The following is a 26,780-nucleotide window of genomic DNA, read 5'->3' on the forward strand; positions in this document are numbered from 1 at the left end:
TCAAATTATATATCTTGTTTCCATCCTTATTTATTATATTCATTTTTATTAGGTATTTAATTTTCATTGTTATATTTATTAAAGAATCGAATATCCATACTTCATATAATTGAATCGGATATTCGGTCAAGTATGGGTAGGACTCATCATAGCTATTTTCATATTTGAATTTGAAAATTTTCATACCTAATTATTAATCTCCTTATTTGAATTTGAAAGTTTTCATGCCTAATTATTTATTCAGATTTAAATTTGTTTTCATATTGATATTGAATTTGAAAGAAATTATCATCTCTATTCACCTATGAGGAGCACTAATGAAAATTTGTTAGTTTTCTTCAAGTGGTGGGTTAAAGATCGAGCATGTCTTTTTTTATACATTCGTGATTTACTTTTTTTTTTTTTTTTTTATACATTCGCGATTTACTCTTTTATCACACAAATAAAAATTTATTAGAAAGTAATTTTATTTTTTTTAAAAAAAATTTTCTTAAATAAAATCAATCAATAAAAGATAATTTTCCATAGGCTTACAAATTTTACTCATAATTTTCTACGAGCTCTAAACACTATAATAATAAAACATCTTTAAACAATAGCAAAATAAATGGAGTGTTTTAAAAAAAAAACATAAAGAAAGAGATGAAAGAACAGCCAATTTGAGAGAAAAATAATTTTCTTCCCGATAAGGGCTAAAATAGAAGGAAAGTTGAAAATTGTTTATTCTTTTTAGTCGTATATTATGCAATTGATGGAGTTTTAAAATTTATTATTTATTTATTTATTTATATCCATTTCGAAAGGATTAACTTTAAAAAGGAAAATAACAATGAGTTTGTCACTCGCCTCTTCTCTCGATCTCGTCAGCGCCCTGGACATGGACGGCGGCGATGCCACGTCGTCTGCCAGTCCCTCCTCGCCGCGGCCCTTCGGGGTCGGGGCCGACGGCGAGGAGAGACTCGGTTCTCGTGACGAAGGCTGCGATGCCCTGGCGAGCGCGATTGCTTCGACGCTGGGGGCTGTAATGAGGGAGTTCGATTCCAGGGCAGAGAGCGCTGGACAGAGCCAGGACGAGCTCGTCCTCTCCCTAGATTGTCTCACGGGAGGTAGAATCTTATCTTGATACATCAATTCTGGAATCTAAGTTTGAAAATTAGTATACTTTGCGTGTTCGAGGGTTTTTGGTTTCTCATATTGACAAAGTAATTCGGAATCCTTTTCTTCTTCTTGTTTTTGTCACGATTTTTTGCGATGTGATCTATGTCTTACTTGGATCCCCCGCAAAAAGAGGCGATTTGAATTTGATAAAAGTAATTTTTAATGAGTTAGATGTTGGTCTCTATAGTATTTGATGTCTTTATCTTTTCTATATAATGAAATGTGTTCTATGAATTCCATTTTTTCTTTCAATTCGTACTTGAAAAAGTTAAGGGGGCGTTTGGTTTGCGTTTTCCACGTTGTTTTCTGTTTTCATTTTCTGAGAAAATGGAAAATGCGTTTGGTTTGCGTTTTCCACGTTCATTTTTAAGAAAATGAGAGAGCGTTTTCTAAGAAAACGAAAAACGCGGAAAAGTCATTTTCTAAAAAACGAAAAACGCACGTTTTTCAGAAAATGAAAATGGAGCAAACCAAACGCACCCTAAAGTTCTCTGATGCAACATTGTACTTTTGGTACTTGTAATTATTTGATCTTGCAAGTTCTTCTTTCTTGTATATACAATAAGCACGAAGCTGTTTCAAAATGCGCAGTTAAGATAACTCAAAACAAACTCATCAAAGATTCAGTTTCTACATCTTATACTAGTCATTGGGACTTGTGGGATCTTTCATCTGGATGTATTTGTGGGATTAAGTCCACATGGGTGGACTAAATCCAATTAAGTCCACATGGGTGGGCTTAATCTCCATAAGGTGGGCTTACACTTGATTAACACACAACTAATTGCCATAAGGAAATTAAACCCCAATCAAGTGATCTAATGCTTGCTTGGATATAAAAGGGTTTGGATTAAATAGATGTGGATTCAATGTGGAGATCCAATAACCCGAGTCATTAACATTAATGGGTTGTTATTGATGGATGAACTTTAAAGTGGATAGTTCCTATAGGATGAGCTTGGTATATAAGAGAAGATGCTTATGGATTAGGGTATGTTCTTGAGCTTCTTCATTGTTCTCCTCTCTTCCCCATTGAGGAGGAATATGAATTGCCGCTGTCCACTCCTGTAGAAGATTATTCCACGCTTGCAGAATCGCCAGTGACAAGTAAGAAGCAATAGCCTTGCGATAGATTCAGGTCAGCTCTTCGTTAGCTATTGTTTTAGTTTCATTATTACTTTAGTGATTGATGATAATTAGATCATGTTGTAGATGCATCCTTTAGTTCATTATTGATATATCACAATTCTTACAATTGATATCAGAGCTAAGGATTAACTTATTAGTTTTTAAGGTGTAAGGATTATTTTTCAACTATTTGGCACATATACATCAATTTTTGCATTTGATTCCATATGGATGAGCGAAATTGATGTATATTCATTGAATATAGCATGGATAGGTTAGGATTTAATCATAGTTGTTAAAAGTGCATGAAGCACTCGCTTAAGCACAAAGCACAACGAGGCACAAGCCTTGCGCTTCCGAGACCTTGGAAGCACACGCTTTGCGCAAAAATGCACGCTTGCTCTTTTGCGCGAAGCGCAACTAAGTTTCGCTTTTTTTTCTTCGTTTAAAGTCCTAATCAATACGTCGTTTCGTATTCACCGTCGGATTGTTTGCCTCTCGTGCCTCTTGAAGCGTCTACTCGATCATCGGTAAGATTTTATTCGCATTTTCTTTGTCAGTCGGTTATTCTTTTTTGCATTTTCTGGCATTGGCGCCATCGGAAGTGTCGCGGGATGTATCTGGCGATGCCAGGAGTGCCCTATGACATTTCCAGGGCCGCCGAAAGAGTCATGGGTTGCCTCCGGCCGACAGCATCGTGGGACGCCTCCGGCAGAAAGCATCATGGAACACCTCCGCACGAGATGCGTCCTGATGCCCTCGGCATCACAGATTGATGCGGACGACACATTGTGATGACTGCGGCTACCGGCTACAACGGTTTTTTTTTTTTTTCGGATTTATAATTAATTAATTAATTCAAACAACTCCTCACTTAAATGGGGATAATTCGAATAGGCTTTTATAAATCCTAATTAAATTACTCCAATAAAATATATTTAAAAATATCTTTAAAATATTTTTTTTATAAATTTTATTAATTCTAATTTTATATTTAAAACAATTTTTTAATAAATATTATTAATTCTTTATATTCTGATTTCTGATAATTTAATATTTAAATTGAAAAATCTAATAAATATTATTAATTCATATAAATCATACTTTTATTCTAATAATTTATATTTAAAATTAAAAAATCTGATAAATATTATTGATTCTTATAAATCATAATTATATTATAATAATTTTTAAAAAATAATAAATTTTATTAATTAATTTATATTCTAATAATTTATATTTAAAATTAAAAAAATTCTAATAAATTTTATGAATTCATATAAATGCGATTTTTATTCATAATTTTAAATATGAAACTAACAAAATTATAATAAATTTTGTTAATTCATATAAATCAAGATTTATATTCATAATTTTATATTTAACAATAAATTTTTTAAATATATTTTATTAATTCATATAAATCAAATTTATATTTTGTCATCCTGAGATTTTAGTGGTCTTAAATCTTAATGTCAAATACAACAAGTCCTTCAACTCGAAAGGATATTGCTTGGTGTTATGCAATATATTCGGATCCTAAAAATCCAAATATGGTTGTATTTTTTTTGGTGGTAAAGTAACAAATGGCGGAATTTATCGACATAAGTTACATTTAGAAATGCGAAAGTTTGTCCAAAATGTCTTGAGCATGTCAAAGAAGAAATTAGAGAGTTAATGCAAAAAAAGAGTAATTTGAAGAATCAAATGGATGAAATTCTTCATTCTGATAGTATTGATGATTTAAAAGATTTGGAAGAATATAAAGATGATCTTCAAACTAAAGTGAAAGGAAAACAGCCAAGCATTCATCGTACAGTTCAAGGCAAAAGGTGTAGACAAACTGGACCTATTAATCTTTATTTTATGAAGATGTTGATGAAATTGTCAAACAAAAACGTGTAAAAAACAAAGGACAATTCGATGAAAATAAAAAGAAGTTAAGGGATATTGAGAAATTTGCTAGATGGATGTATGATACCGGTTTCAACGCCGTTAAATATGATTCTTTTGAGTCTTGTATTGAAGTTATTGGACAATTTGGATCAGGGATGACGCCTCCATCATATCATGAAGTCAGGGTTAAGTATTTGAAAAAGGAGTTGGCAAATAAGAACTTGCTTCTCAAATCCGACGAAGAAGATCATGCTAAGTTTGGGTGCACAATCATGGCAGATGAGTGGACGAATAAAAATGGTAGGATTCTTATAAATTTCTTGGTAAATGGTCCTAAAGGAAGCGTATTTCGTGAATCAGTTGATGCTTCAAAAGCTAATAAGATGTTTAAGTTACTTTCTAAATTTGTGTATTGCATTGGAGAAAAAAATGTGGTTCACGTTGTAACACATAATGCAAGTTGTAATGTTAGTGCATGTAATATTTTAAATTTATATTATTTTCAATTAAGAATTGGATCACATTTTTTAATTTTTTGACTAAATTTATTTTATTTTATTTTAGGTCGTCTTTTGGAAAATCGATTTCCACATTTGTATTGGACTCCCTGTGCAACTCATTGTTTAGATTTGTTGCTCAAGGATATATTCAAAATTCCTTATCTCAGAAAATTATATGAATGAGCGTTGATGATAAATGGTTATATTTATAATAGACCACAAGTATTGAGCATGAAGAGAGAGTTTACTGGACAGAGAAACATGGTAAGAATTGTAAAGACATATTTCACAATCGTTTTTTTTTTTAACTTTAGAGTAGTTTCGTGTACAACAAGTAAATATGAGAAAAATCTTTACATCTGAAAAGTGGGCAAATAAGTTGATTTTATAAAGAGGTTGCAAGAAAGCGTATAGAAGAAGTGATATTGATGTCTTCTTTTTGGAAAAATATGACTTTTGCATTGAAAGTTGGTGGCCCATTGGTGAAAGTATTACGGCTGGTAGACGTTGAAAAAAAGTCTCCTATGGGTTATATTTATGAGACAATGGATAGAGCCAAAGAAGCTATCGCTGCGTTATTTAATAATAAGGAAGAAAAGTTTCGTAGCATTTTTGAATTCATTGCCAAAAGATGGAATGTTCAACTCCATCGACCTTTGCACGTAGCCGAATATTTCTTGAATCCAAAGTATTTTTACTCAAACCTTGACATAAAAAATGATACAGAAGTGATGGAGGGTTTGTATTAGTGCATATCTAGATTGGTGAGGTGAGGATTTACATGAATCAATGGGAAAAATGTAAGATAGCATGACTTTTTGGTTTGTCAATGACTATCAGATAAAGAACTTCAAAATTACTAGGTAAATTTATAAATAATATATTATGCATTATCAATATTCTAGTAATAAAATCTTATATGTCTTTGTGTTTCAAACTGATGGATGACCTTCTTATGGTGCATTAACACCTGAAATACAAACCTTTGCAATGAAGATTTTGAACCTCACATGCTCTTCTTTAGGTTGTGAACGTAATTTGAGTGTTTTTAAACATGTAAGTTAGAATTTTATAATATGTAAAAAATTTTATATTATGGACTCAACTTTTTTTACTTTTTTATTTTTTTAGATAGATTCTAAGAAAAGAAATAAATTGTCTAAACAACGATCCAATGATTTGGTATATATCAAGTACAATAGAGCTTTGAGGAGAAGATATGACATGCGAAATAAGATTGATCATATTACTTTGTCAGAGATAGATGATAGTAATGAATATGGTTGTTGGGAAAATTGGATGATAGTGATAAAAGATAATGATAATGATTTTGTCTATAAAGGTGAAAATTTGCATTGGAGTGAGGTAGCACGAGCATCTGGGATTGGTGAAAGTGCATATGACTTTCGATCTTGAAATGCATCTTCTTTAAAAGGAGCATCCTCATCTGCATCAACAAAAAGAAAGTAATCTTCAGCTCTAACTAGTCTTATAAATGAAGAAAAGATTAACATTGAAGACGAAATTGAAGAAGATACTGATGGATACAAATCAAGCGATTGAGCTGATGGCGTAGGTTGGACAACGAAGATGAATAAGATGATTATTTTGATATTTGATATTTCATCTATAGCATTTTCAAAGACTTTTGATTTATTTTTAGTTTTTTGAATAATCTATCGCTTCATCAATGTTATTTGGATTTTTAAATATATTTTCAAAGACTTTTAATAGATATATTAGTCCTTTTGTTTATTAGTTTTTTTTCCCGTAAAGCGTACGCTTCGCATTGCGCTTTAAGCCCCAAGACTCTTGAGCATTTTTTTACGCCTTGCGCTTTTGACAACTATGGATTTAACTTATGAATCGAGGTTTTTGCATTATCCGCGAAAATAACGATTGGCGGCGTAGTTTTAGGGTTCTTTGGGCTGAAAAATCGCAATAAAAAATTAGATTTTTCAGTTACCAATCACTAATTGATTACCATATGGGTTCAATCGATTAAGATGCCTAAAATCACGAATAGAGAGTTCCCAAATCGATTGGGCTAATCGATTGGTGTTAAACAATCGAGTATGAGGGCTAATCGATTAGGATTGCTAGATCGCGACGAAGGTTCCCAAATCGATTGGTATTTACCAATCGATTAGCATGAGGGGCAATCAATTGGGATTGCCAGATCGTGACAGGGTTCCAAATTGATTGGGTTGATCGATTGGTGTTCACCAATCGATTAAGCCAATCAATTACTTGAACCTAACATTCATCAATCGATTACCAATCGATTACGGAATTTGAGGATGCCCAGAGAGTTTCCGAATCGATCGGCTGATCGATTCACCAATCGATTGGGCAATCGATTACGATTATTTGTGTTGTCCATAAAAAATTTCTGAATCGATCGACTGATCGATTCACCAATCGATTGGGCAATCGATTACGATTATTTGGGTTGTCCACAAAAAGTTTTTGAATCGATCGACTGATCAATTGATGTTTACCAATCAATTGAGCAATTGGTTACAGTTCATTAAGTTATCCACAAAGGATTTTGAATCGATCAGCGTTCGCCAATCAATTACGCCAATCGATTAAAGTGGATGAACTGTAAACAGTGACCTTCGAAATCGATTAGGGGATCTATTGCTGTGTACTAATCGATTGTCAATGTTGAGCAATCAATTATCGTGCATGTGAATCGATTTCCATCTATTCTTAATTGATTAAGAAGAGTGTCAATTGATTGATATTTGATATGAATCGATTGATAACTGAATTTAACTTAGTTTTCAACTGTTTTTTCAGGATTCTTCTTCACTTTTGCTACTTAGTCAAACCTATACTATCGCCAAAGCGAGAACTATTGGGGAGAATAGGAGTCTTAGCATAGGGGGATGTATGCCCATGCTAAGGGTGATTGACCCAAAGGAAAGCCATTTTTATGTCGGATATATGTTTGAGAAAGCTCACAAATTAAGTTAAACTTCTAAGCTGTGCGCATAGTGTGCCGACCCAAAGGAAGGGACACTATATAGTTGATTAGAAGCGTTGTGAGTAATAGTTGGAAACATAAGCTAACTAAGAAAGTTCATAAATAAAGTATCATGTACATAATGCGTCAATCCAAAGGAAGGCGAGTTATATGGCAGATGAAGGTAATTATGAGTTGCTTGGAGAGTACCAATAGCAAGTTACAATTAAGTTCAAATACTTAATGCAATGTTGCACTAGGTATCTCTATTATTGCTCATATGATTGCATGTTTTGTTTGTTGCATTTTGTTTTGACATAACTATAAAGATACATGCCTTGATTGTTAAATTGAGCTATGTTCCTTGCTTTTGTTTATCTAGTACTCTCAATGTCTGCTAATTTGAACATCCTTATGCTTACTGGCACAAATTTTGGACAATGGAAAGAGCATATTATAGTTTTGTTGGGCTGCATGGATGTAGACTTTGCATTTAGGCATGATCGCCGAACACCTTTAGGTAATGATTCCACCGCTGATCAAAAGATGATGTCACGCCCCAGAGGAGTCCCTGTCCGAAGAAATTTCGGCAGCATCTCCCCTGTACGGCGGACAATCTGAAACTTTCTACATCTCCATATACCTCAGCCACATGCGGCTGGAATAATAACAGAAATAAAATACAATACACAGACATTCCATGCAGTTTATATAACAAGTAAACGGAAGAATAATACTCTGACTCGAAATCAACCCTACTCCACTATACCCATAAAGCACAAATCCGATTTACTCACCTCTTCTGCAGTCCAGGCAGGCATGTAGTAAAACACATCGAAATAAAATCCATCGACACAAAAATTCATACCAGATCCATAGTATCAAAAATCCATAGTATCAAAAACACAATAAGTCTGAACATAGACTAATAAAGAAGAAAACCAAAAGATTATTAAGCCCTCGTGGTCAGCAAGGACTCTCCTGACAGCATCACCGGAAAATAACAACAATGGAGGCGGGATGAGTCCAATACTCCTGATATACAAAGTAAGGAAATAACACTAGCACTAATCAACTGTCTCCGATGTAATAAAGGTAAATGCAAGTAAGCAGGAGAATACTGTACTAACCAGACCGGGTATAAGGAGAAATGTTGATATGGAAATCAGATGTATCGAACATAGGTATCCAAACAATATCGCAGCATATAAATGCAACAAACACAAACCAGCAATAAATGCATCATGATGCGATGATCGTCTGGTCCACGACGCCAATGATCATCTCACATAGTGAGGCCGAGTGGGTAGTGCTGTGACAACTGTGCTCCTGATGAGTGACCGAGTGGGCGGGATGTTGTCGAGTACACCTATCCTCCTACCCCAAATCATAAATGGGGGCGCGCAATCTCTCGGTACACGATGGCGGGAGGAATCTCTAACACATTGTGTCACACTACCCATGAGCGGACCAACGGTGCCTAACAGAGTCCTTGCTGTAACACACTCTGCCTGAATCGACCACTAACCCATGAGTGGTGGTGTGTGCAGATCCATGTAACTGGCGATGTGTTCAACAATAATGGAGCGAACTATCGCACAGCATGCAATCATGCAAATGGTGCATGACACTAATCACAAAATATCCTGACCTAATCCATATATATATAAAAGTACATCATAGGTCAACGAGTCAAATCAAATCAAAGGTACACAGAAGGTATAAAACCTAGGTCCTGAACATGGTGAAGTATGGTATATCACTACCCCTACAAGCATGTATAAACAGGTAAAGTATACATGAGATGCAAACCAATCAATCAATCAAGCATGTATCAAGTTTTGGGTAGTGATTAACCGAAACAGAATGAGAAACATAATTAATGCAATTTGTTAAATTCACTACTATGTATATCAAAGACATAAAGTCAAAAGTATCCGCCTCCAATAGGAATGTCCAAATCCGACATCGAGATGCTCGTCTCGCGTCAAAGTCCTGTATCCAATAGATATACGATTATTTAGCTAAATTCCTATAAATAGCTAAATAAATTCCTTAACCCTAAATTAGGGCAAAAACCTTAATTTCAAAACACATAAACCTAATTCATCAACATGCATAACCATCTAGAAATCAAATCAAACCATGACCTACGATTAAAAATCAATTTCCCTAATCGAAGTATGATCACTAACTAACCAAGTACACAGATTCCAACCTTTAAAGAAACCTGTTACACATCCCTATTAACTGAACATCTAGATTAAACTAACCTTAACAGCTTCCTCCTTTAACCCCTCAACTGAACCAAGATTAGCCGCAGCAGATTGAAAACCCTATTCTGCCATATAAACCAAATCCAAACACTTATCAATTCCTCCACAACAAAATCTGAGAACAGAACCACAACCTAATTCCAATCAAAGCTAGGGTACAGAGCCTATAATCTGTGATGGATCGAACCTGTGGCCGGCGACAGTGCAAGGGCACGGCTTCGGCAGGGCTCGGCTAGGGCACAGCGTCGGTAGGGCTCGGATAGGGCACGGCGTCGGCTGTGGTAGCGGCGGCGCGTCGCTCAGCGAGGAGGAAGAGCACCCGGCGATGCTGTCGGGTGGAGAAGGCCGGCGTCGCGAGAGATGAGTGAAGAAGGGTTCGACTCGGGCAGAGGAGAAGAAGAAGAAGTGGAAGGGAGGAAGAAAAACCGCCGTGGCCGCGTGCGGTTAGGGCAAGGAGAGAGGGCGTCGGGCGCACAGGCGGGGGTGTCGACACGCAGGTTTGGCAGAGAAAGGGAAAAGAAGAGAAAATAAAGAAAATAAAAGAAAATAAAAGAAAAGGAAATGTAAATATAAACATTTCCTCGCTTAAACGGGGTAGCCTAAACAGGCTTTCCCGGAACCCAAATCTTATCCCCGTTAACTCGTCCATACGAGCTCCGAAAAATTCCCGAATTTTTTTCAAAAATTCCGGAAAATTCCCTTATCAATATTTGCCTATTTTCGGTATTTTACAGATAATCTTTGACAAGTGGGAGCGATCAAATCATATGAGTTTGATGATCATAGGATGTCTATTTCAAAATTACTTAGGGGTTCAATTACTGAGAATGAGGATGTCAAAACCTTCCTTAACGAATTAGCGGACCGATTTACCACAAATGAAAAGGTCGAGGCTACTACACTTCTCACGAAGTTAGTGTCCATGCGGTACAACTGAAAGGGTAATATTAGGGGATATATTATAGAGATGTCCAACTTGGTTACAAGTCCTAAGACACTAAAGTTAGACATGTATGAAAGTGTCCTTGTGAATCTTATCCTAATCTCTCAGCCTATGCAGTTCACTCTTTTTAAGATTAGCTATAATACTCAAAAGGAGAAATAAACACTAAATGAGCTCATAGCTCAGTGTGTAAGAAGAGAGATTGAGAGGTGACACATCTCATAGTGCTCACTATGCATCCTCATCTCAAACAAGAAGAAAAAAAAGGTAATGGTAAGAGTAAGGGTAAACAACTTGTAATGACTGGAGCTTCAGGGCATAAAGTGCAAAAGCAACAAGATATGAACTCAATTTGTTTATTTTGTAAAAAGAAAGACCATCTAAAGAAGGATTGTCCCAGATACGTCAACCGTGTCAAGAAAGTTATACTTCTCAATTTTGTCAGTTCAGAAGTACCTAATAATACTTGGTGGATAGATACTGGCGCAACTACTCACATAAGTATAACTATGTAGGGTTGCCTCAGGAGCCGAATGCCAATTGATGTTGAAAAATTTATCTATACAAGAACTGTCAAAAAAGGTAAAAGTAGAGACAATAGGTATCTTTAGAGTGTGTTTGGAGAACAGTGTACTTTTGAATTTGGAAAATACATTTGTAGTGTCGTCTTTTAGGTGGAACTTAATTTCTATTTCATGTTTGGACAAATCTGGATATACTTGTTTATTTGGAAATGGAAAGTTTAGTATTTTTTAAAATTCTATCTTGTGTGGTACAAGTTCCTTGATTGACAAACTATACAAATTAGACACTATAACCTATACAGATAATATTGTGATGCATAGTATAGGCGTGAAGCGTGGTGTAACAAATGATAATTCATCCATGTTGTGGCATAGGCGTTTAGGGCATATCTCTAAACAACGCCTAGAGAGGGTAATTTCACTAGGAATTCTTGATTCTCTCGATATGCCTGATTTTGAAATCTGCATTGAGTGTATCTAGGGAAAATGACTAACAAAAGTAATAAGGGTTCAAGCCGAAGTAATGGTGTCTTAGAGCTTATATATACAGATATATATTGACCGTTCCCTTAGGCTTCTTGGAATGGTCAAGTATACTTTATAAGCTTTATAGTTGACTATTCTCGATACAAATACTTGTACCTTATTCATGAGAAGTCGCAATCCTAAGACATGTTCAAAACCTTCAAAGTCGAAGTTGAAAATCAACTTGGTAAGAAGATTAAGGTCGTAAGATCATACCGTGGTGGTGAATATTATAGTAGATCTGATGGATCAGGTGAACGACGTCCTGGACCATTTGCGGATTACCTTGCTGAGTGCGGTATCGTGGCGCAATACACTATGCCGGGGATACCTCAAATGAATGGTGTAGCAGAGCGACGAAACTTGACCCTTAAGGACATAGGGAGAAGTATGATTGCATTTTCTTCTCTGCCAGAGTCCTTGTGAGGTAAGACACTTAAGATTGCGATTTACCTACTCAACATAATTCCTAGTAAGGCGGTAACAAAAACCCCATACGAGTTGTGGAAAGGTAGAGCGCTTAGTCTTATGCATCTATATGTCTAGGGTTGTTCAGTTGAAGCTAGATCCTATAGACCCAACAAAATAAAATTGAACTAAAAAATCGTTAGCTGTCATTTTATAGGATACTCTGAAAACTCAAGAGGTTTCAAGTTTTTCGACCCCTAAATCCTTTTACGAGACAAGAAATGCCAAATTTATTAAGGAAGGTGGGAGTGATAAAGTTAGGGAAATATCATTTGAGGAGAATATTGATGATCCTAATATGATAACTACTGATGTAGCTAATAGTGAAATAATTACCATTCCGCATACAGTTGAAATTGCACAACTGGTAGGGGTAGTTAGACCACAATATGCCCACGTCACCTTCAATTCAATTGGAAGGTACGCCATCTCAAATTGAAGTATTCCCTCCTATGATTGAGAATGACTTCCAATCACCTTAAGATTAAGTACCACTAAGGAGATCCATTAGAGAAAGAAGATCCACGATGTCTCGTGATTATGTATATCTCCAAGAGCATGAGTTTGATATTGGGTTGGAAGATGATTCAACATCTTTCAAAGAGGTTAAACAATGCCCTCATCTAAAAAAATGAATCGAAACCATGAAGGAAGAGATGAAGTCTATGGCGGACAACGACGTTTGGGAACTTGTCGAATTGTCTGAAGGTGTGAAGTCTGTTGGTTGTAAATGTATATTTGAAACCAAACGGGATTCACATGGCAATGTCAAAAAGTATAAGGTATGCCTAGTTGTAAAGGGATTCACTTAAAATGAGTACATTGATTACAATGAAACTTTTTCGCTGGTTTCGACGAAAGATTCCTTAGGGTAATCATGATACTTGTTGCTTATTACGACTTAGAGTTAACACCAAATGGATATTAAGACTGTTTTTCTCAATCGAAACATTGAGGAAACTATATACATGGTGCAACCGGAGAACTTTGAGCTGAGAGATTCAAAGCGCCTAGTATGTAAACTAAGGAAGTCCATTTAATGGTTCAAAGCAGATATCTTGTCAATGGTACCGGAAATTTGATCAAGTGATTTTTTCTTATTGTTTTAAGGAGAATCCAGTTGATCAGTGTTTGTATATCAAGTTGGAGCAAGTTTATCATACTCGTTGTCTATGTGAATGATATATTGCTTGCAAGCAATGACAAGAGTCTGCTACTAGAAACTAAGTCATTTCTGTCGGTGAATTTGAAATGAAGGATCTTAGTAATGTATCTTTTGTCTTAGGCATACAAATTGTACTTGATCGTTCAATGTACACACTCGGACTATCACAAAATGCCTATATAGAAAAGGTGCCCTTTCGGTATGACATGCAGAATTGTAATCCCAGCGATACTCCGGTGGCAAAATGTGATAGACTTAGCTTGCAACAATGTCTACGTCATGAACTTGAGATTAAGGAAATGCAGCAATTCCCTTATGCATGTGCAGTAGGGAGTTTGATGTATGCTCAAGTATGTACGCGTTCGGATCTTGCGTACATTGTGGGAATGTTGGGTAGATATTTGAATAACCTTGGACCAGAGCATTGGAAAGTTGTAAAGAGGATTATGCAGTATTTGCAAAGGACGAAGACTACATACTCATATATCGGAGATCAGGTCATCTAGTGATCATTGGATATTCAGACTCTGATTTTACTGGATATTTAGATAGCAAGAGGTCCACTTTAGATTATGTTTTCATGATGGCAGGAGGGGTTGTGTCATGAAAAAGTGTCAAACAGACGCTTATAGCCACTTTCACTATGGAGACAGAGTTTATAGTCTGCTATGAAATTTCCAACTATGAGATATGGATATAGAACTTTATCACAGGTTTACAGATCATTGGGGGTATTGACAGATCATTGAGGATCAACTGTGATAATAAAACTGTAGAATTGTATTCCAAGAACAACCGTAGTTCGTCGAAGTCTAAACACATCGACATAAGTTTCTGACAGTTAAAGAAAGAGTTCAGAATGGTCAAATAATGATAGAGCATATATGGGCAATTCTATGTTAGCGGATCCACTCACAGAGGGTTTGTCACCCAAGGTGTTTCATCAGCATATGTTGAACATAAGGGTTCTTCTTTTTGATGAAGTACTCATTATATAGGAATCTGTATTTTGTATGATGTTCTATATTCATAAACACATATTTTGGCTCATTATATATATTGTAGTTTTTTTTATATGTGTGTATGACTTTAACTTTTTCTGACATATGAGTATCATCTTTATTGTTGTGGTTTTGTATTTGATTATTGTAAATATGATGTGGACTCCAAATGGAGTCATAAGGTTAAATTATGATTTATCATTGTGGTTTAACGTAAGGTTTTGATAAATATGATTTAGATCCGGTTTGGGTCATAAAGCGGACTTATTGAAAATGTACACTTATAGATCACATTTTGTGTCATTCTTGTACTACACATTCATATTTGATCTATGTCGTTAATGATTTTAGTACTATGATTACTATTGGGTCTTGTTACAGTTATAGTAGGTGTAACTTCTTTAATCTGGTACTAATTGATTTAATGGATCAGATTGTTTAAGGGGTATTTAACCCATAAAGTTTGACATGTTGAGCTCAACTAAGCGGTTGTGTGGTGTAAAAGGAATCAAGTATAGCCCAAGTAAGAGATTGTAGGATTAAGTTCACATGGGTGGACTAAATCCAATTAAGTCCACATAGGTGGGCTTAATCTCCATAAGGTGGGCTTACATTTGATTAACACACAAAACTAATTCCCATTAAGGAAACTAAACCTCAATTAAGTGATCTAATGCTTAATTGTATATAAAGGGAGTTTGGATTAAATAAATATGGATCTAGATCTAATAACCCGATTCATTAACATTAATGGGCTGTTAATGATGGATGAGGTTTAAGGTGGATAGTCCTTATAGGATGAGTTTGGTATACAAGAGAAGATACTCATGGATTAGGGTATGTTCTTGAGCTTCTTCATTGACCTCCTCTCTTCCCCATTGAGGAATACAGATTGCCGCTGTCCATTCTTATAGAAGATTATTTCATACTTGTAGGATCTTTGATGACAATTAAGAAGCAATAACCTTGCGATGGATTTAAGTCAGCTCTTTGTTAATTTTTATTTCGGTTTCATTATTATTTTAGAGATTGACGATAGCTAGATTCCGTTGTAAATGTATCATTTAGTTTATTATTTATTATTGATGTATCACAATTCTTACAGTATGCACCTGTATGATTTCCCTTTTTTCAGAATTAGACAAGCTACTAGAAGATGCACCATTACCATTCATTATGCAGTATGCTATGAGAATCTCCACCATACGGAAGAGAGTTTCAGCATTGAACTTTACTTTGAAGACAATTCAGAGGCGAATTGATAATATGGACCAGTTTCTTTCTATGGGCATACCTACAAGTATTGATTGACCGATTGAGCTTATCATTATCTTCTGGACTAGGCGTCCATTCACTCCATAATAGTCTTCTATTTATCTTTATTGTCAGTTTGATTCCTACAAGTTTTATTTTTCAGGCAATCACCAACCAACAGAACAGCCACATCATTAATAACTTTGTAATCCAGGTACTTCAATTATTTTTGGCCGGTACTCTTAGTATTGGTTTTTTCAGTTCTTCGGTGTTGTTTTTCCAGTTCTGGTTATATATGGTGCAAATTTTGCTATGTAAATACCATATGAATAGCATTGATTATTAAAAGCACAAGGATTATATAATCTGATTATTTGAGCTGGAAATGTCAGTTTTAAGTTCCTGGTTTTGTGATGCAAAAAAGTTGTAGTCAGACCAACTACATTTATTTTGAACTTTACTGTTTGTTTCTCATTGTCAAAGAAAATAGATTATGTTTTGCAATTTGTATTACAATGATTATACAAAAAGATTATGGTTGAGATCTCGCACGGTCGAAGCACATTGTTCCTATAAATTATCAATATTCAATATTTATCAGTTGACGTCTATGAGAATTGTCATGCTGACAATCTGCATAAGCCTCGATCGACTATAACCTTATGCTTAGGGATATATCTTTCTTCTTTTTATTTTCTTCTACTCTGCTAATTTGCCACTGATATCATACATCGGCACTTCATAAGAATTTTAATTTTGTCAAATTACCTATTTGATTTTTGTGAGAATAGCTTTTAGCTTCTTGTTTTTGGCTTCCTTAGATGAGCATTATCTCGTTTGATGAACTGCTTCGTTTGGTCCTCGAATATTCAGTTAAAACATTTATAGATCCTTGTTGCTAAAAATTAGTATATGGCTAAATTGACTGGATCTAGTTAGGGTTGTAAATTAGTTGAGCTGAACTTTATGATATTCAAACTTGTTTGATAAGATAATCGAGTCAAATCGAGTTTAAAATGAGTCAAGTTTTTGAAATGATTATTTAAGTCTGGCTTAGTTTATTTTTTATAAGTTTGAGTTTGTTTGAAACTTGGTTTGAGTTTGATTCGTTTAGATGCTATTAAACTTTTAATTCAAACTTGACCCATTGATTGACCCAATAGACGTGCAAGGTGCGACCTTATGCTAACATGCATTGAGCAGCTCGTTAGATTGATCATTCTTGTCAAACAATTTAAGTAGATTGGATTAAAATTTTATCAACTCAAATCTTCTATGGACTGATGCAGCTAGGCTCATGCGGTTTAGTCTTCAACGGACATGGATTGATCTACATATTGAAAAATATATATAAATTTAATTTTATGTCAATTTATTATGATTTTTTATTATAAATTTGTATAATACTTTTTATCAAACGTACTATATGTATAAATTTAATTTTATGTCAATTTATTATTAATTTTTATTATAAATTTGTATAATACTTTTTATCAAACGTACTATTTATGTATATTTATTTTTAAAATACTTATTCGTGACATTTAATTGATAAAATATTTAAAAAAACGTTAAAAATATAAATTTTTAAAAAAATTTTAATGGACTTACAGATTGACACATCTAACTTGCGATTCGCCTTTCATTAGATTGAAAATTTTTTCAATCCCCTAAAGCAACGAATCAGTGTCCCTCCTGCTAAATGGTCGCCCGTCACGGATTAGACCGTTTGACCGTTTGCAGATGCGAATTGATAAAGAGAGAACGCACATTACACACCAAGCAAAAAACGGTGGCACTGGCACGAATTTTAAAGCAATCCATGGATTTCAGGCCCAAAAATGGCCTTCTGGATATAGAGGAGGAATTAATTGGCGGAGAGGGAGAGCGCGAGGGAGAGAGGGGGAGGGGGTATGGATCCTCGCAAGCATTCACCACCTTATTCGAAGATCTCGAGCCCTGAGGGCTTCCGGCTCTTGTTCCTCTTCCCAACGCCGCTGGTTGGCTTGGCCGCTGCATTGGCCTTGTCCTTCTTCTGCGGCGAGAAGAGCTGGCCGGCGAAGCCGAAGACCGGACCGGTCTTCGCGAGCGAGCAGACCGGAACGTTGAGGACCGGAGTGACCCGGACGACGTTGGACGAGTAGGACCGTTGCATCCCCTGCAACCGCAGCCGTGGCCCACCGGTGAAGCTTCCGGGAGTGCTCGAGCTCCGCTCCAACCCGTGGAAGACCACTTTCCCCGACGGGTTCATTCGCGGGCTGTCCACGGGCAGGGTGATCCCGGTCCCCGTCGTCGCTGGCGCCGCCGCTGTATCCGAAGACCCAGCGCGCCTGATCCGCCCACGAAATGGCGGCTCTGCCGTGGCTGGAAGTGGCCGGACCAGCCTGAGCATCGCCATGTGGTGGTGGGGCTTCTCGGCGTCGAGGGATAGATGAGGGAGGCCCTCGTCGTCGCGGCCTGCGGCACAGGACGAAGAGAGGGGAAGCCGGGAAGAAGAGACCGAGACCGAGACCGATTCGGAGTCCGATTCACGAAGAAGGGGCAAGCTCATCGCCGGGTCGAGAACAGATGGCGATTTAGGGTTCCGGTGAAAGAAATGCTTCCGCGACCCGATGGAAGAAGCAGCGGCTGAGGCATTCTCGTGCCCGAGCTTCGATCCAGCGGCCCTCTTGAGACGGAGTAGCTCACGCCACCGGATCGCACAGCTCGGCGCGCGGGGAGAGAACAAATACTGGTCCGATCCAAGGTCCTCTGTTCTCCACCGCGCCTTGGGCTGCTCCGATGGGCGGATCTCGCCAGCACATTCCGCCACTCCGCGCGCAGCCGACGCCAGGTTCAGCGGCACGAGCTTCCCGTCCACAAAAAGCTCGTCGGCGTGCAGCACTGCGACGGGATCGCGGAGCCGGAACTCGAAGTCGGCGCCGCCAGTATCCTTTTCATCGGCTCTCTCCCTGGACGGCTCGAGGGAGTTCTCGAGGGAGAGGCGGAAGAACGCAGGAAAAACCGGCGAGCGGGCGACGTCGGTGACCATGGCGGTGGCGGTCATCTGCACATCAATCGAGCACGACGAGTCCGTGAGTGCGAGGCAATTGAAGCGCTAGAAGCCGACAACGGATGGGACGGGTTTTTATAGACCGGTCTACCCCAGGCTCCGGACGAACCCAACCGCGACACGCACGCGATCCTACGTCGCTCGCGACCATCGTGTTTCCCGTCAGCACTATCGGTACCCATACGCACTGTACCCGTACCTCCACACGTCACCACTGGCCGTCCTGCAGCAGGCCCCACCCGGCGCGCCCCGCGCTGGCGTGCCGGTAGACGTAAGTGGCAGCCTCTTAACGTCACCGTTCTCGTGACTGTCGCATCGGTAGGTGTGGCGGTCCGCCGGGCAGTTGTTTTTGGCCGGGCATCGGGTCTCCACTCTGACCCCTACCTCGAGGCAGATGCCATGCGTCCGAGCACGTGACGAATCGACGGCTGCGAGCGCTCCAAGCTCCGTGCCGGTCCATCAGTTTTTTATATGTGTCAGACCGTCCCGAATGAAATGACATAAACGCCCTCGGCAGAGAGCGTAATTTCGCGATCAGACGATTGTACATGAAATTTGTTGTTAGGAAAGGCGTGTCCGCACAAGTATCCTTTGTTTGTTAATGGCAATTATATTAAAAAGCCTTCTCCTTGTCCAATCGCCTTAATTATGTCCTAATTGTCTCTTTAATCCGGGACAATAAATTAGGAGCACGGGATCACCACGTTCCTTCCAAGTAAACGCCAAACCCAAGTCCACTCATGAGGAACATGGAATTTGCCACGACAAAGCCCAAAAAAGGGGGAAAAAAAAAAGATTCGGCAAAGATTTTTGATGGCCGGACAGGATCTAGCCGTGGCATGAGATCTAGTGCTAGATCTCATGCTTGTTTTTCGATCGTAATTGTTTCGAAATAATCAGGAAGTTAAAATATTGCAACTGTTTGCCAATGGATGCTCGAAATATATGCAACTGTTTGGTCTGGGGAAATCAACAGTGCGGTTGTCAGGATCAAAATATGAATTCAGCGATAGAATTTCTGACACGCAGAAAAAGATTGCTGATTATTTTCAGCAAAAAAGTAATCATTCGATCGAATTTTGGCACTTGGCCACCTTCCAAAAGGCCTTTTGGCATCGAGGACTCTGATGGATCCTTTTCGTTCAAGATCTGAGCTGGAGTACTGGACTGGACTGGACCCTTTGCGCTGCTCTGGCTCGCCTCTTACCATCCCACATGGCTCCTCGCCGAGACTTTCGCAGTCGAAAAGTGTTATGGACCCATGTCGGCGGCCGGACCAATCACGTTCATCAGTGTTGGAACAGTTTAGAATCTTTGCGGACAGTAATTCTTTTGTTTGATGTCTCTTTTCTACATCTATTTATGATCCGGAGATCCATAGTTGAACATCAAGTGAGTTATTGATATTCCAAGGGCAAGACCTCTCTTTCAAACACCTACTTCGCTATTTGGCCCTAAACCTAAACCCTATGCCACCAACACAGAGAACCCAATTCTGGTGGTGTTGCTCGATTTCTTGGGGCCTAGTCATCTCAACGATGAATCGACCATTAGATATATAAGTATCCCAGGTTAATTTTGATATGATCGAGTTAAATTAGATTTTATATTTTTTTATACCTTATGTCTAAGTGTACATGGACTTAGTGTTAATACAGTTAGTATCAAATGGTCAAACTCAAGTTTGATAAATAACAAATGGATTAAAGTTAGTTGTTATGTTTATCTAACCTCTTTAACGAGTATGCAGGAATTGACGAGTTTAGAGGACCTGATATCAGGTTAAAATCTAGATGTACGATTCTGGCAAGAAGTCTAACTAGGTCCGCGGGACCTAAAAGTTGGCTGAAGTGTAGTCGGGATGTTCGATTCCAAACGATTGACTGAAGTTCAGATGTGCGATTCCAACAGGAAGACCTAGTGGGTCAAGAGAAGTCAAGAGACTATAAATGGTAAGTGAGGTAAGTAACTGGAGGGGAGCTCCAGTGAGTACGCGTTCCCAATTGAGGGAACAGTAGGCGTCAGTCTGACCTAGGGTTTCAGCGAAACTCAAATTTAGGACTGGACAGTCTAGAGATTGTCAAATATTTTATTACTATTCTTTTTTCTGTATTATTGCTTGTTATGCTAACCTTGTGAGGAGAAAATCATGTGGTTGAAAAAGGGCCCTAGGCGCTTGGACATAATCCTAGCGTTGGAAGGTTTGGGCATCCGAAATTAGTCTAGGTGCTCGGAAAGGGGCCGAACAGGCGACTAGTCGGGCTGAGGTGGCGTACGTTGATTAGCCAGCATATGTCACATTCCAAGGGCCCGGACCGGTCCAAGCATTCAGAATTCGCTAGATTTTTCATGGATAGAGCTTCACTGATCGAGGTACGTCCACGTCAACGATTCAGATATCCGGGGGTGGTCCAGACACCCGGAGTTGACTATAAAAGAAGCTTCGAACAATAACTTTAGAATGTCACTTGCTCTGACTTTCGTACTCGTGCATTACTTCGAAAAGACTCCGACGATACCAAAATGTTACTCCAACAACCAACGCTCAAGCAATTACTTTTTCTGTTGTTGGTATTTTTATTTAACAGTGCTTATACTTAAATTTTGTAAACATTTTCAAATTGATAGTGATTGCCCAGTGAAAGCACTTCACGAGTGCGGGCCTTGGAGTAGGAGTCACCAAAAACTCTGAACCAAGTAAAAAAAACTTGTGTTAGCGATTGTTTGTGTGTTTTCATTTCTTTCTTTACCGTTGCATTGTTTTAACTCATTACAAATGCTATTCACCCCCTCTAGCGTCTTTACAATCCTACACTTAGGAGTACAAGAATTCGAGTAGAAGATGCAGCGAGCGAGAAGTATGACACGGGAAGTGAGTTAACGAGTTCGATGTATCTAAGAGATAAGGAGCTACGGAAGAGTACACCACTGGACGAGAAGGAAGCGCACGACGTTTTCGAGGGACGAGAAGTCGGGGAGGAAGACTGCTCGAGGAGAAGGTCAGAGTTGGGTTCGAGTGAGCTTAACTCTTGAAAGTTAGAGAATTACCCAAGTGACCAGACGAAAAATCGATCAACCTGGAAGTTGATCGAGTCCAGGTGCCCAAACCAGGTTCAAGCTCTCAGGCTCTAGGCGTCCGAACCAGGTTCAGGCGCCCTGGATGTCTAGGCCAGATCACCAAGCCATTGCAGCGAGGATCAATACTGGAGTCCACGTCAATCGACTCCAGGCGCCTGAAAATTAATAAGTCATTGGCGAAGAGCCATTGCGGAGTGGATTGAGTCGACCGCGTCCAGGCGCCCGGGCAGGCTCTAGGCATCCGAAAAGTGTCACATCAACAAATGACTAGTTGCGACCAATGAGATATAAATAGAGCCTTGGTCTTCAAAGTTTGCAATAACACACTTTAATTTCATTTCATTTCATATTTTTATTTGCATTTCATTTGTTCTTTAACGTCTAAAAGAGGCTACTTCATCTTCACGAAGGATATCTTTTATTTGAGCTTCCATTACCTTGGATTAGCAACATCTTGGGTTGCAAACCAAGTAAAACTCTTTACTTCTTCTATTTTATGTTTATCTTAATTAACTAATGTGTGTTTGTCCTTGCTAAGTTTAGAAGTAAAGGAAAGTGCTTATTTTTATTGCAAGCTATTCAACCCCCTTTAACTGACCTACTTGGGACTTATAATTGATATTAGAGCTCAACCGCTTCAGAATGACTTACCACCGACTAAAGTAACAAGATGATGGTCGGATCGAGCATTCACCCACCAAAGTTTAGGGGGATTTCGCTATTTGAAAAAAGAGAATGTAGATATTTTTTAAAACAGACTTTGAAATTCTGTTAACAATAAAATATAGTTTTGTAGCACCCAGAGATCGGCACAGAGAAGAAAAAGAGGAACATCTCTGGAGTAAGAAGGAGCTGGCTGATTTTGTGGCAAACGAAAAAATAGAATTTCATCTACTAAGAGTTCTACCATTGAAAGAAGTCAACCGAATTATAACCTACAACTCTGCCAAGGAATTCTAGGAGAAAATCCTGGAACTATATGAAGGAACCTCAGAGGGTAAGCTAGCGAGACAGGACCTACTTTGGAACCAATTTAGTAATCTCCAGATGGAAAAGGAAGAAACAGTGGCCCATCTACACATCAGAATTAAGGAGCTGATCACCGAACTTATGAACCTCGGAGAATCGACAACAAATCGGGACTTTCTAAGGTATATGTTAAATGCGTTTCCGAGAACACTGGAATGGATGTCTATATTGGACTCCTTTTACATCTCAAAAGATTTTGAGGTATTTACTTTAGATAATTTATTTTCTACTTTCGAATTATAAGAATTGAGATGCGCAAGTCTTAGAAAAGAAAAAGAGCCGGTCAAAACCTAGTACTAAATGTTGGTGCGGGAAGCATCCGACGATCGAACCTAAGTTTTGACAATGACAAAGGGTTCAAAGTTAAAGTTATTTTTTATCTAACGCGGTTGAATGAGTTTGCAGGACAGTCCTAAGTGTACTTAGGCAAAAGTCCTAGTTGCAGTTAGGCAGGTGGAAAACCCTAGGAGATAGTAACCCTAGGTGGAAAGTCTTGGCGGGTTGAGGGCTTCAGGCAAAAATCCTAGAGTCGAGGACTCTAGGTGGAAAGTCCTGGTGTCGCGAACCAGGTGGAAGACTAGATGGGTCGTGGAGCGGATGCCCAGCAGAAAGTCTTGGAGCATCGGGTGCTAAGCAAAAGTCCAGTCGGTCTGGAGGACCGGTGTGGCAACAGGTAAACTCTCCTGAGTGGAGTAGGTGAGGATGGGTTCCCCAGTGAGGGAACAATAGGCGTCGGTTCGACCTAGGATTTCCGGACGAGAAATTCGAAGTTAGAATCGGACAGTCTAAAGACTGTCAAATATTTTATTTATCATATCTATATTGTGTTAGCTTTGTTTTGTAGGGCATGGTTAGTTTTTTGGACTAACATATTTTGCAGGAAGCCAATCGGACATGATTGCCTCGGATGAACAGTATCCGAGGCGCCCTCCATGGAGCTTGGGGGCACCTCGAGCACCCTCATCGATAGCTCCATAGCAAAGGCGCGAGGGCGCCTCCATGGAGGTGCCCTAGACGCAGGCAGAGGGCGCCCTCCATGCAATTGGAGGCGCCCTCGGACAAATAAGCGGCGAAGAGTCAAAAGTTTATCATCGCTGCGGATTCGGCGGAGATGAGGGCGCCCTCCATGGTGTTGGAGGCACCCTCTACAGGCTACTTAAGCCCAGTTCGAGCAACAGCAAGGGAATAACAAGACCTCACAACCATTCTTCCATGTGCTGCTCAAAGGATGATCCGATAAAGCTGTAACAAGACACCGACAGCCCGAAGCTTTAAAATTCTGTGTTTTTCGTTGTCGATATAATTTCATTACTGCTTTACTTGTACTTCAAATTGAAAATTTTCGAACTTATAGTGATTGCCCAAAGTAAACGCTCAATGAGCGTGGGCCTTAGAGTAGGAGTTGCCATAGGCTCCGAACCAAATAAAACTAACGTGTCATTTCTTTTATTGCTTTTATTCCGCTGTGTATTACTCAATTGCTTTAAACGAACGAAATAGTCACGAGCGCTATTCACCCCCCTTTAGCGCTTTCGATTCAACAATTGGTATCAGAGCGGGATCACTTTGAATTGGTGAAACCACCATTCAAGCAATTTTTTAGTGGTAATTTTTAGTTTTTCAGAGTCGATAGGAAATAGTAAAATTGTTGCCTTCCGATCTGTTTTTATCGCAATCAACTTTTTCCTCGAAGTTGGTACAACACCACTCGAGTTCGCATTTTAATTTCTTAAATCCCCACTACTAAATCAAAGACCAAGTTTTGGAACAAAATTTCTTATCTTTTTGTGTGCGAGGTTTTTTTCTAAAATGACCCATCAAGAACGTTATAGCACAGTCCGACCGCTGCTCTTCTTCAGTGAAGATTTCGGCTACTAGAAGGGTCGAATGGAATCTTACCTCCAAACCCAGTTCGAGATATGAATGATCATCAAAATCGACATCACACTCCCACTCGACGGCACGGGAAAACTAGTTTCATGCGAGAACTAGGGTGCAAGTATAATAAAGAAGGTCGAGGCCAACGCCAAAGAGACATGTACCCTTCAGTGTCTAAGTGTATTTTGATATGATTGAGTTAAATTAGACTTTGTATTTTTTTATGCTTTGTGTCTAAGTGTACATGGACTTAGTGTTAGTACAGTTAGTACCAAATGGTTAAACTCAAGTGATCCTGTCCGAACGCTGAATCAACGGACGCTGGGCACGTGGCGCTCTCCGAACTGATGACGTGGATCTTCGGCCGGTAGTAGGGATCTCCGGCGAACCTGCAAAGAAGTCGAGCTCGGAAGGGGTTCCCGGCGATGTCCCTCCGACGCTCAAGTCAGGCAAGAGGAAACTAAGAAGTGGCTCCGAAGATGCGAGAATGCGTACTTCCGGCGAAGTATGAGGACCCTTATCTAGAGCTATGAGGAGGCTGATGCACACATACCGAGGTGAATACATGTCATCATACCATACCTCAGTATGGGCTTGTTAGAGGAGCTTGCCTGACACCATACTGCTACAGTCCAAGCATCTCTCTGATGGGACGTCAGAACCTTCTGTCGTAAGGTTCAGCATAGGGCTCGGTCACTGGACATGCTTGTTGTCAGAAGATGTTTCCCGATGTTGCCCTTGCCCTTTTGTCTCTTCTGCTCCTGCGCCGAGCGTCCGGCCGCTCGGCAGTCCCATCGAGTCTGACCGGACGTAGGTACGGATCCGCTCGGGAGATTCCAGGTTGGGTGCTCGGGTGCCCGGATGAAACTATTCACAACATTACTGCATTATGCCTCGGCCGAGCGGGCTACCCACTCGGCCCGACGACCCTGTTCACCATGAGCGTCAGAGACCCGACTCCCCGTCGGGTTGTCTTTGCTTCCGCTTAGTCCCCGTTAGGTGGGTCGGACCCCCTTTCCCGGTCGGCCGTTTGACTTTTGACCTCCACGTGGCGTTGACTTCCCTCAAAGGGGGTCCCCCGTCGGTATTGCCGGATCACTTGCCTCCCCTGCAAGTCTAGTCGAAGGAGGCGATTAGTCTGACTGACTAGACCATCAGTTGCGTCGAGCGGTGTCCATATGCCACTATCCTCCGCTCGGCCCCTACGGGGGCAGCTAAAACGCCAGTCAACGCCAACATTCCTCGGTATCTTTTCGAAGTTTTCGCCAATCTCCATCATTAAGATCGAGCACGCGCTCATTAAATGCGTTCCAGTGGCTGAATGCCACGTGGCGATGTTGCCGTCATTGTACGGTGGCGACGTGGTGTTCCGACGGGATCGAGGCGGTTCGAAATGGATGGCGCGATGCGTGCTTCGATTCTTGCGACCTGAATCCAACTGTGGAGGCCGCTCGGATTGCCAACTACCGTTGTTCATATTCCCTTAATTCTCCTCGTTATTTGCCTCTTTTCCCACCTTTCTTGTGTTCGAAAGAGATTTTTACAAGTGTTTTGCATATCTGGTCCGCTCGGAATTTTTATAATCGCCGACGCGACTCTCGATTTTTAACGTCGGAGCTCGACGGTCTTCCGGCCGGAGGGTTTATTATCGCCGGCACGACTCTCGATTTTTAACGTCGGAGCTTGACGGTCTTCCGCTCGGAGGGTTTATAGTCGCCGGCGCGACTCTCGATTTTTAACGCCGGAGCTCGACGGTCTTCCGCTCGGAGGGTTTATAGTCGCCGGCGCGACTCGATTTTTAACGTCGGAGCTCGACGGTCTTCCGCTCGGAGGGTTTATAGTCGCCGACACGACTCTCGATATTTAACATCGGAGCTCGACGGTCTTCGGCCGGAGGGTTTATAGTCGCCGACGCGACTCTCGACATTTAACGT

General features: G+C 39.6%; 2 protein-coding genes across 2 annotated transcripts; one reads left to right on the forward strand and one right to left on the reverse strand.

Annotated features, from left to right (window-relative positions):
- The first annotated feature begins 819 nt into the window (after positions 1–819).
- LOC122049282 lies at positions 820–16,174 on the forward strand. The gene is made up of 3 exons (XM_042610686.1): positions 820–1,106; positions 15,691–15,855; positions 15,973–16,174. Exons 1-3 carry the CDS (start codon positions 830–832, stop codon positions 16,005–16,007), a joined length of 477 nt encoding a protein of 158 aa, XP_042466620.1. The 5' UTR covers positions 820–829; the 3' UTR covers positions 16,008–16,174.
- A 1,441-nt stretch (positions 16,175–17,615) lies between these two features.
- LOC122046341 lies at positions 17,616–18,924 on the reverse strand. The gene has a single exon (XM_042606988.1). It carries the CDS (start codon positions 18,853–18,855, stop codon positions 17,749–17,751), a length of 1,107 nt encoding a protein of 368 aa, XP_042462922.1. The 5' UTR covers positions 18,856–18,924; the 3' UTR covers positions 17,616–17,748.
- Between the last annotated feature and the right edge of the window lie 7,856 nt (positions 18,925–26,780).

Source organism: Zingiber officinale, chromosome 2B, assembly GCF_018446385.1.
Source record: "Zingiber officinale cultivar Zhangliang chromosome 2B, Zo_v1.1, whole genome shotgun sequence".
In the NCBI taxonomy this organism is placed as follows: domain Eukaryota; kingdom Viridiplantae; phylum Streptophyta; class Magnoliopsida; order Zingiberales; family Zingiberaceae; genus Zingiber; species Zingiber officinale.

What these genes read in the sequence shown, in the direction of transcription:
- LOC122049282 (XM_042610686.1), top strand. Translation starts at nt 830, where the DNA reads ATGAGTTTGTCACTCGCCTCTTCTCTCGATCTCGTCAGCGCCCTGGAC. An exon ending in CCTAGATTGTCTCACGGGAG is followed by an intron (nt 1,107 to 15,690) that starts GTAGAATCTTAT and finishes CCCTTTTTTCAG; the next exon opens with AATTAGACAAGCTACTAGAA. An exon ending in TTCTATGGGCATACCTACAA is followed by an intron (nt 15,856 to 15,972) that starts GTATTGATTGAC and finishes TTTATTTTTCAG; the next exon opens with GCAATCACCAACCAACAGAA.
- LOC122046341 (XM_042606988.1), bottom strand. Translation starts at nt 18,855, where the DNA reads ATGACCGCCACCGCCATGGTCACCGACGTCGCCCGCTCGCCGGTTTTT.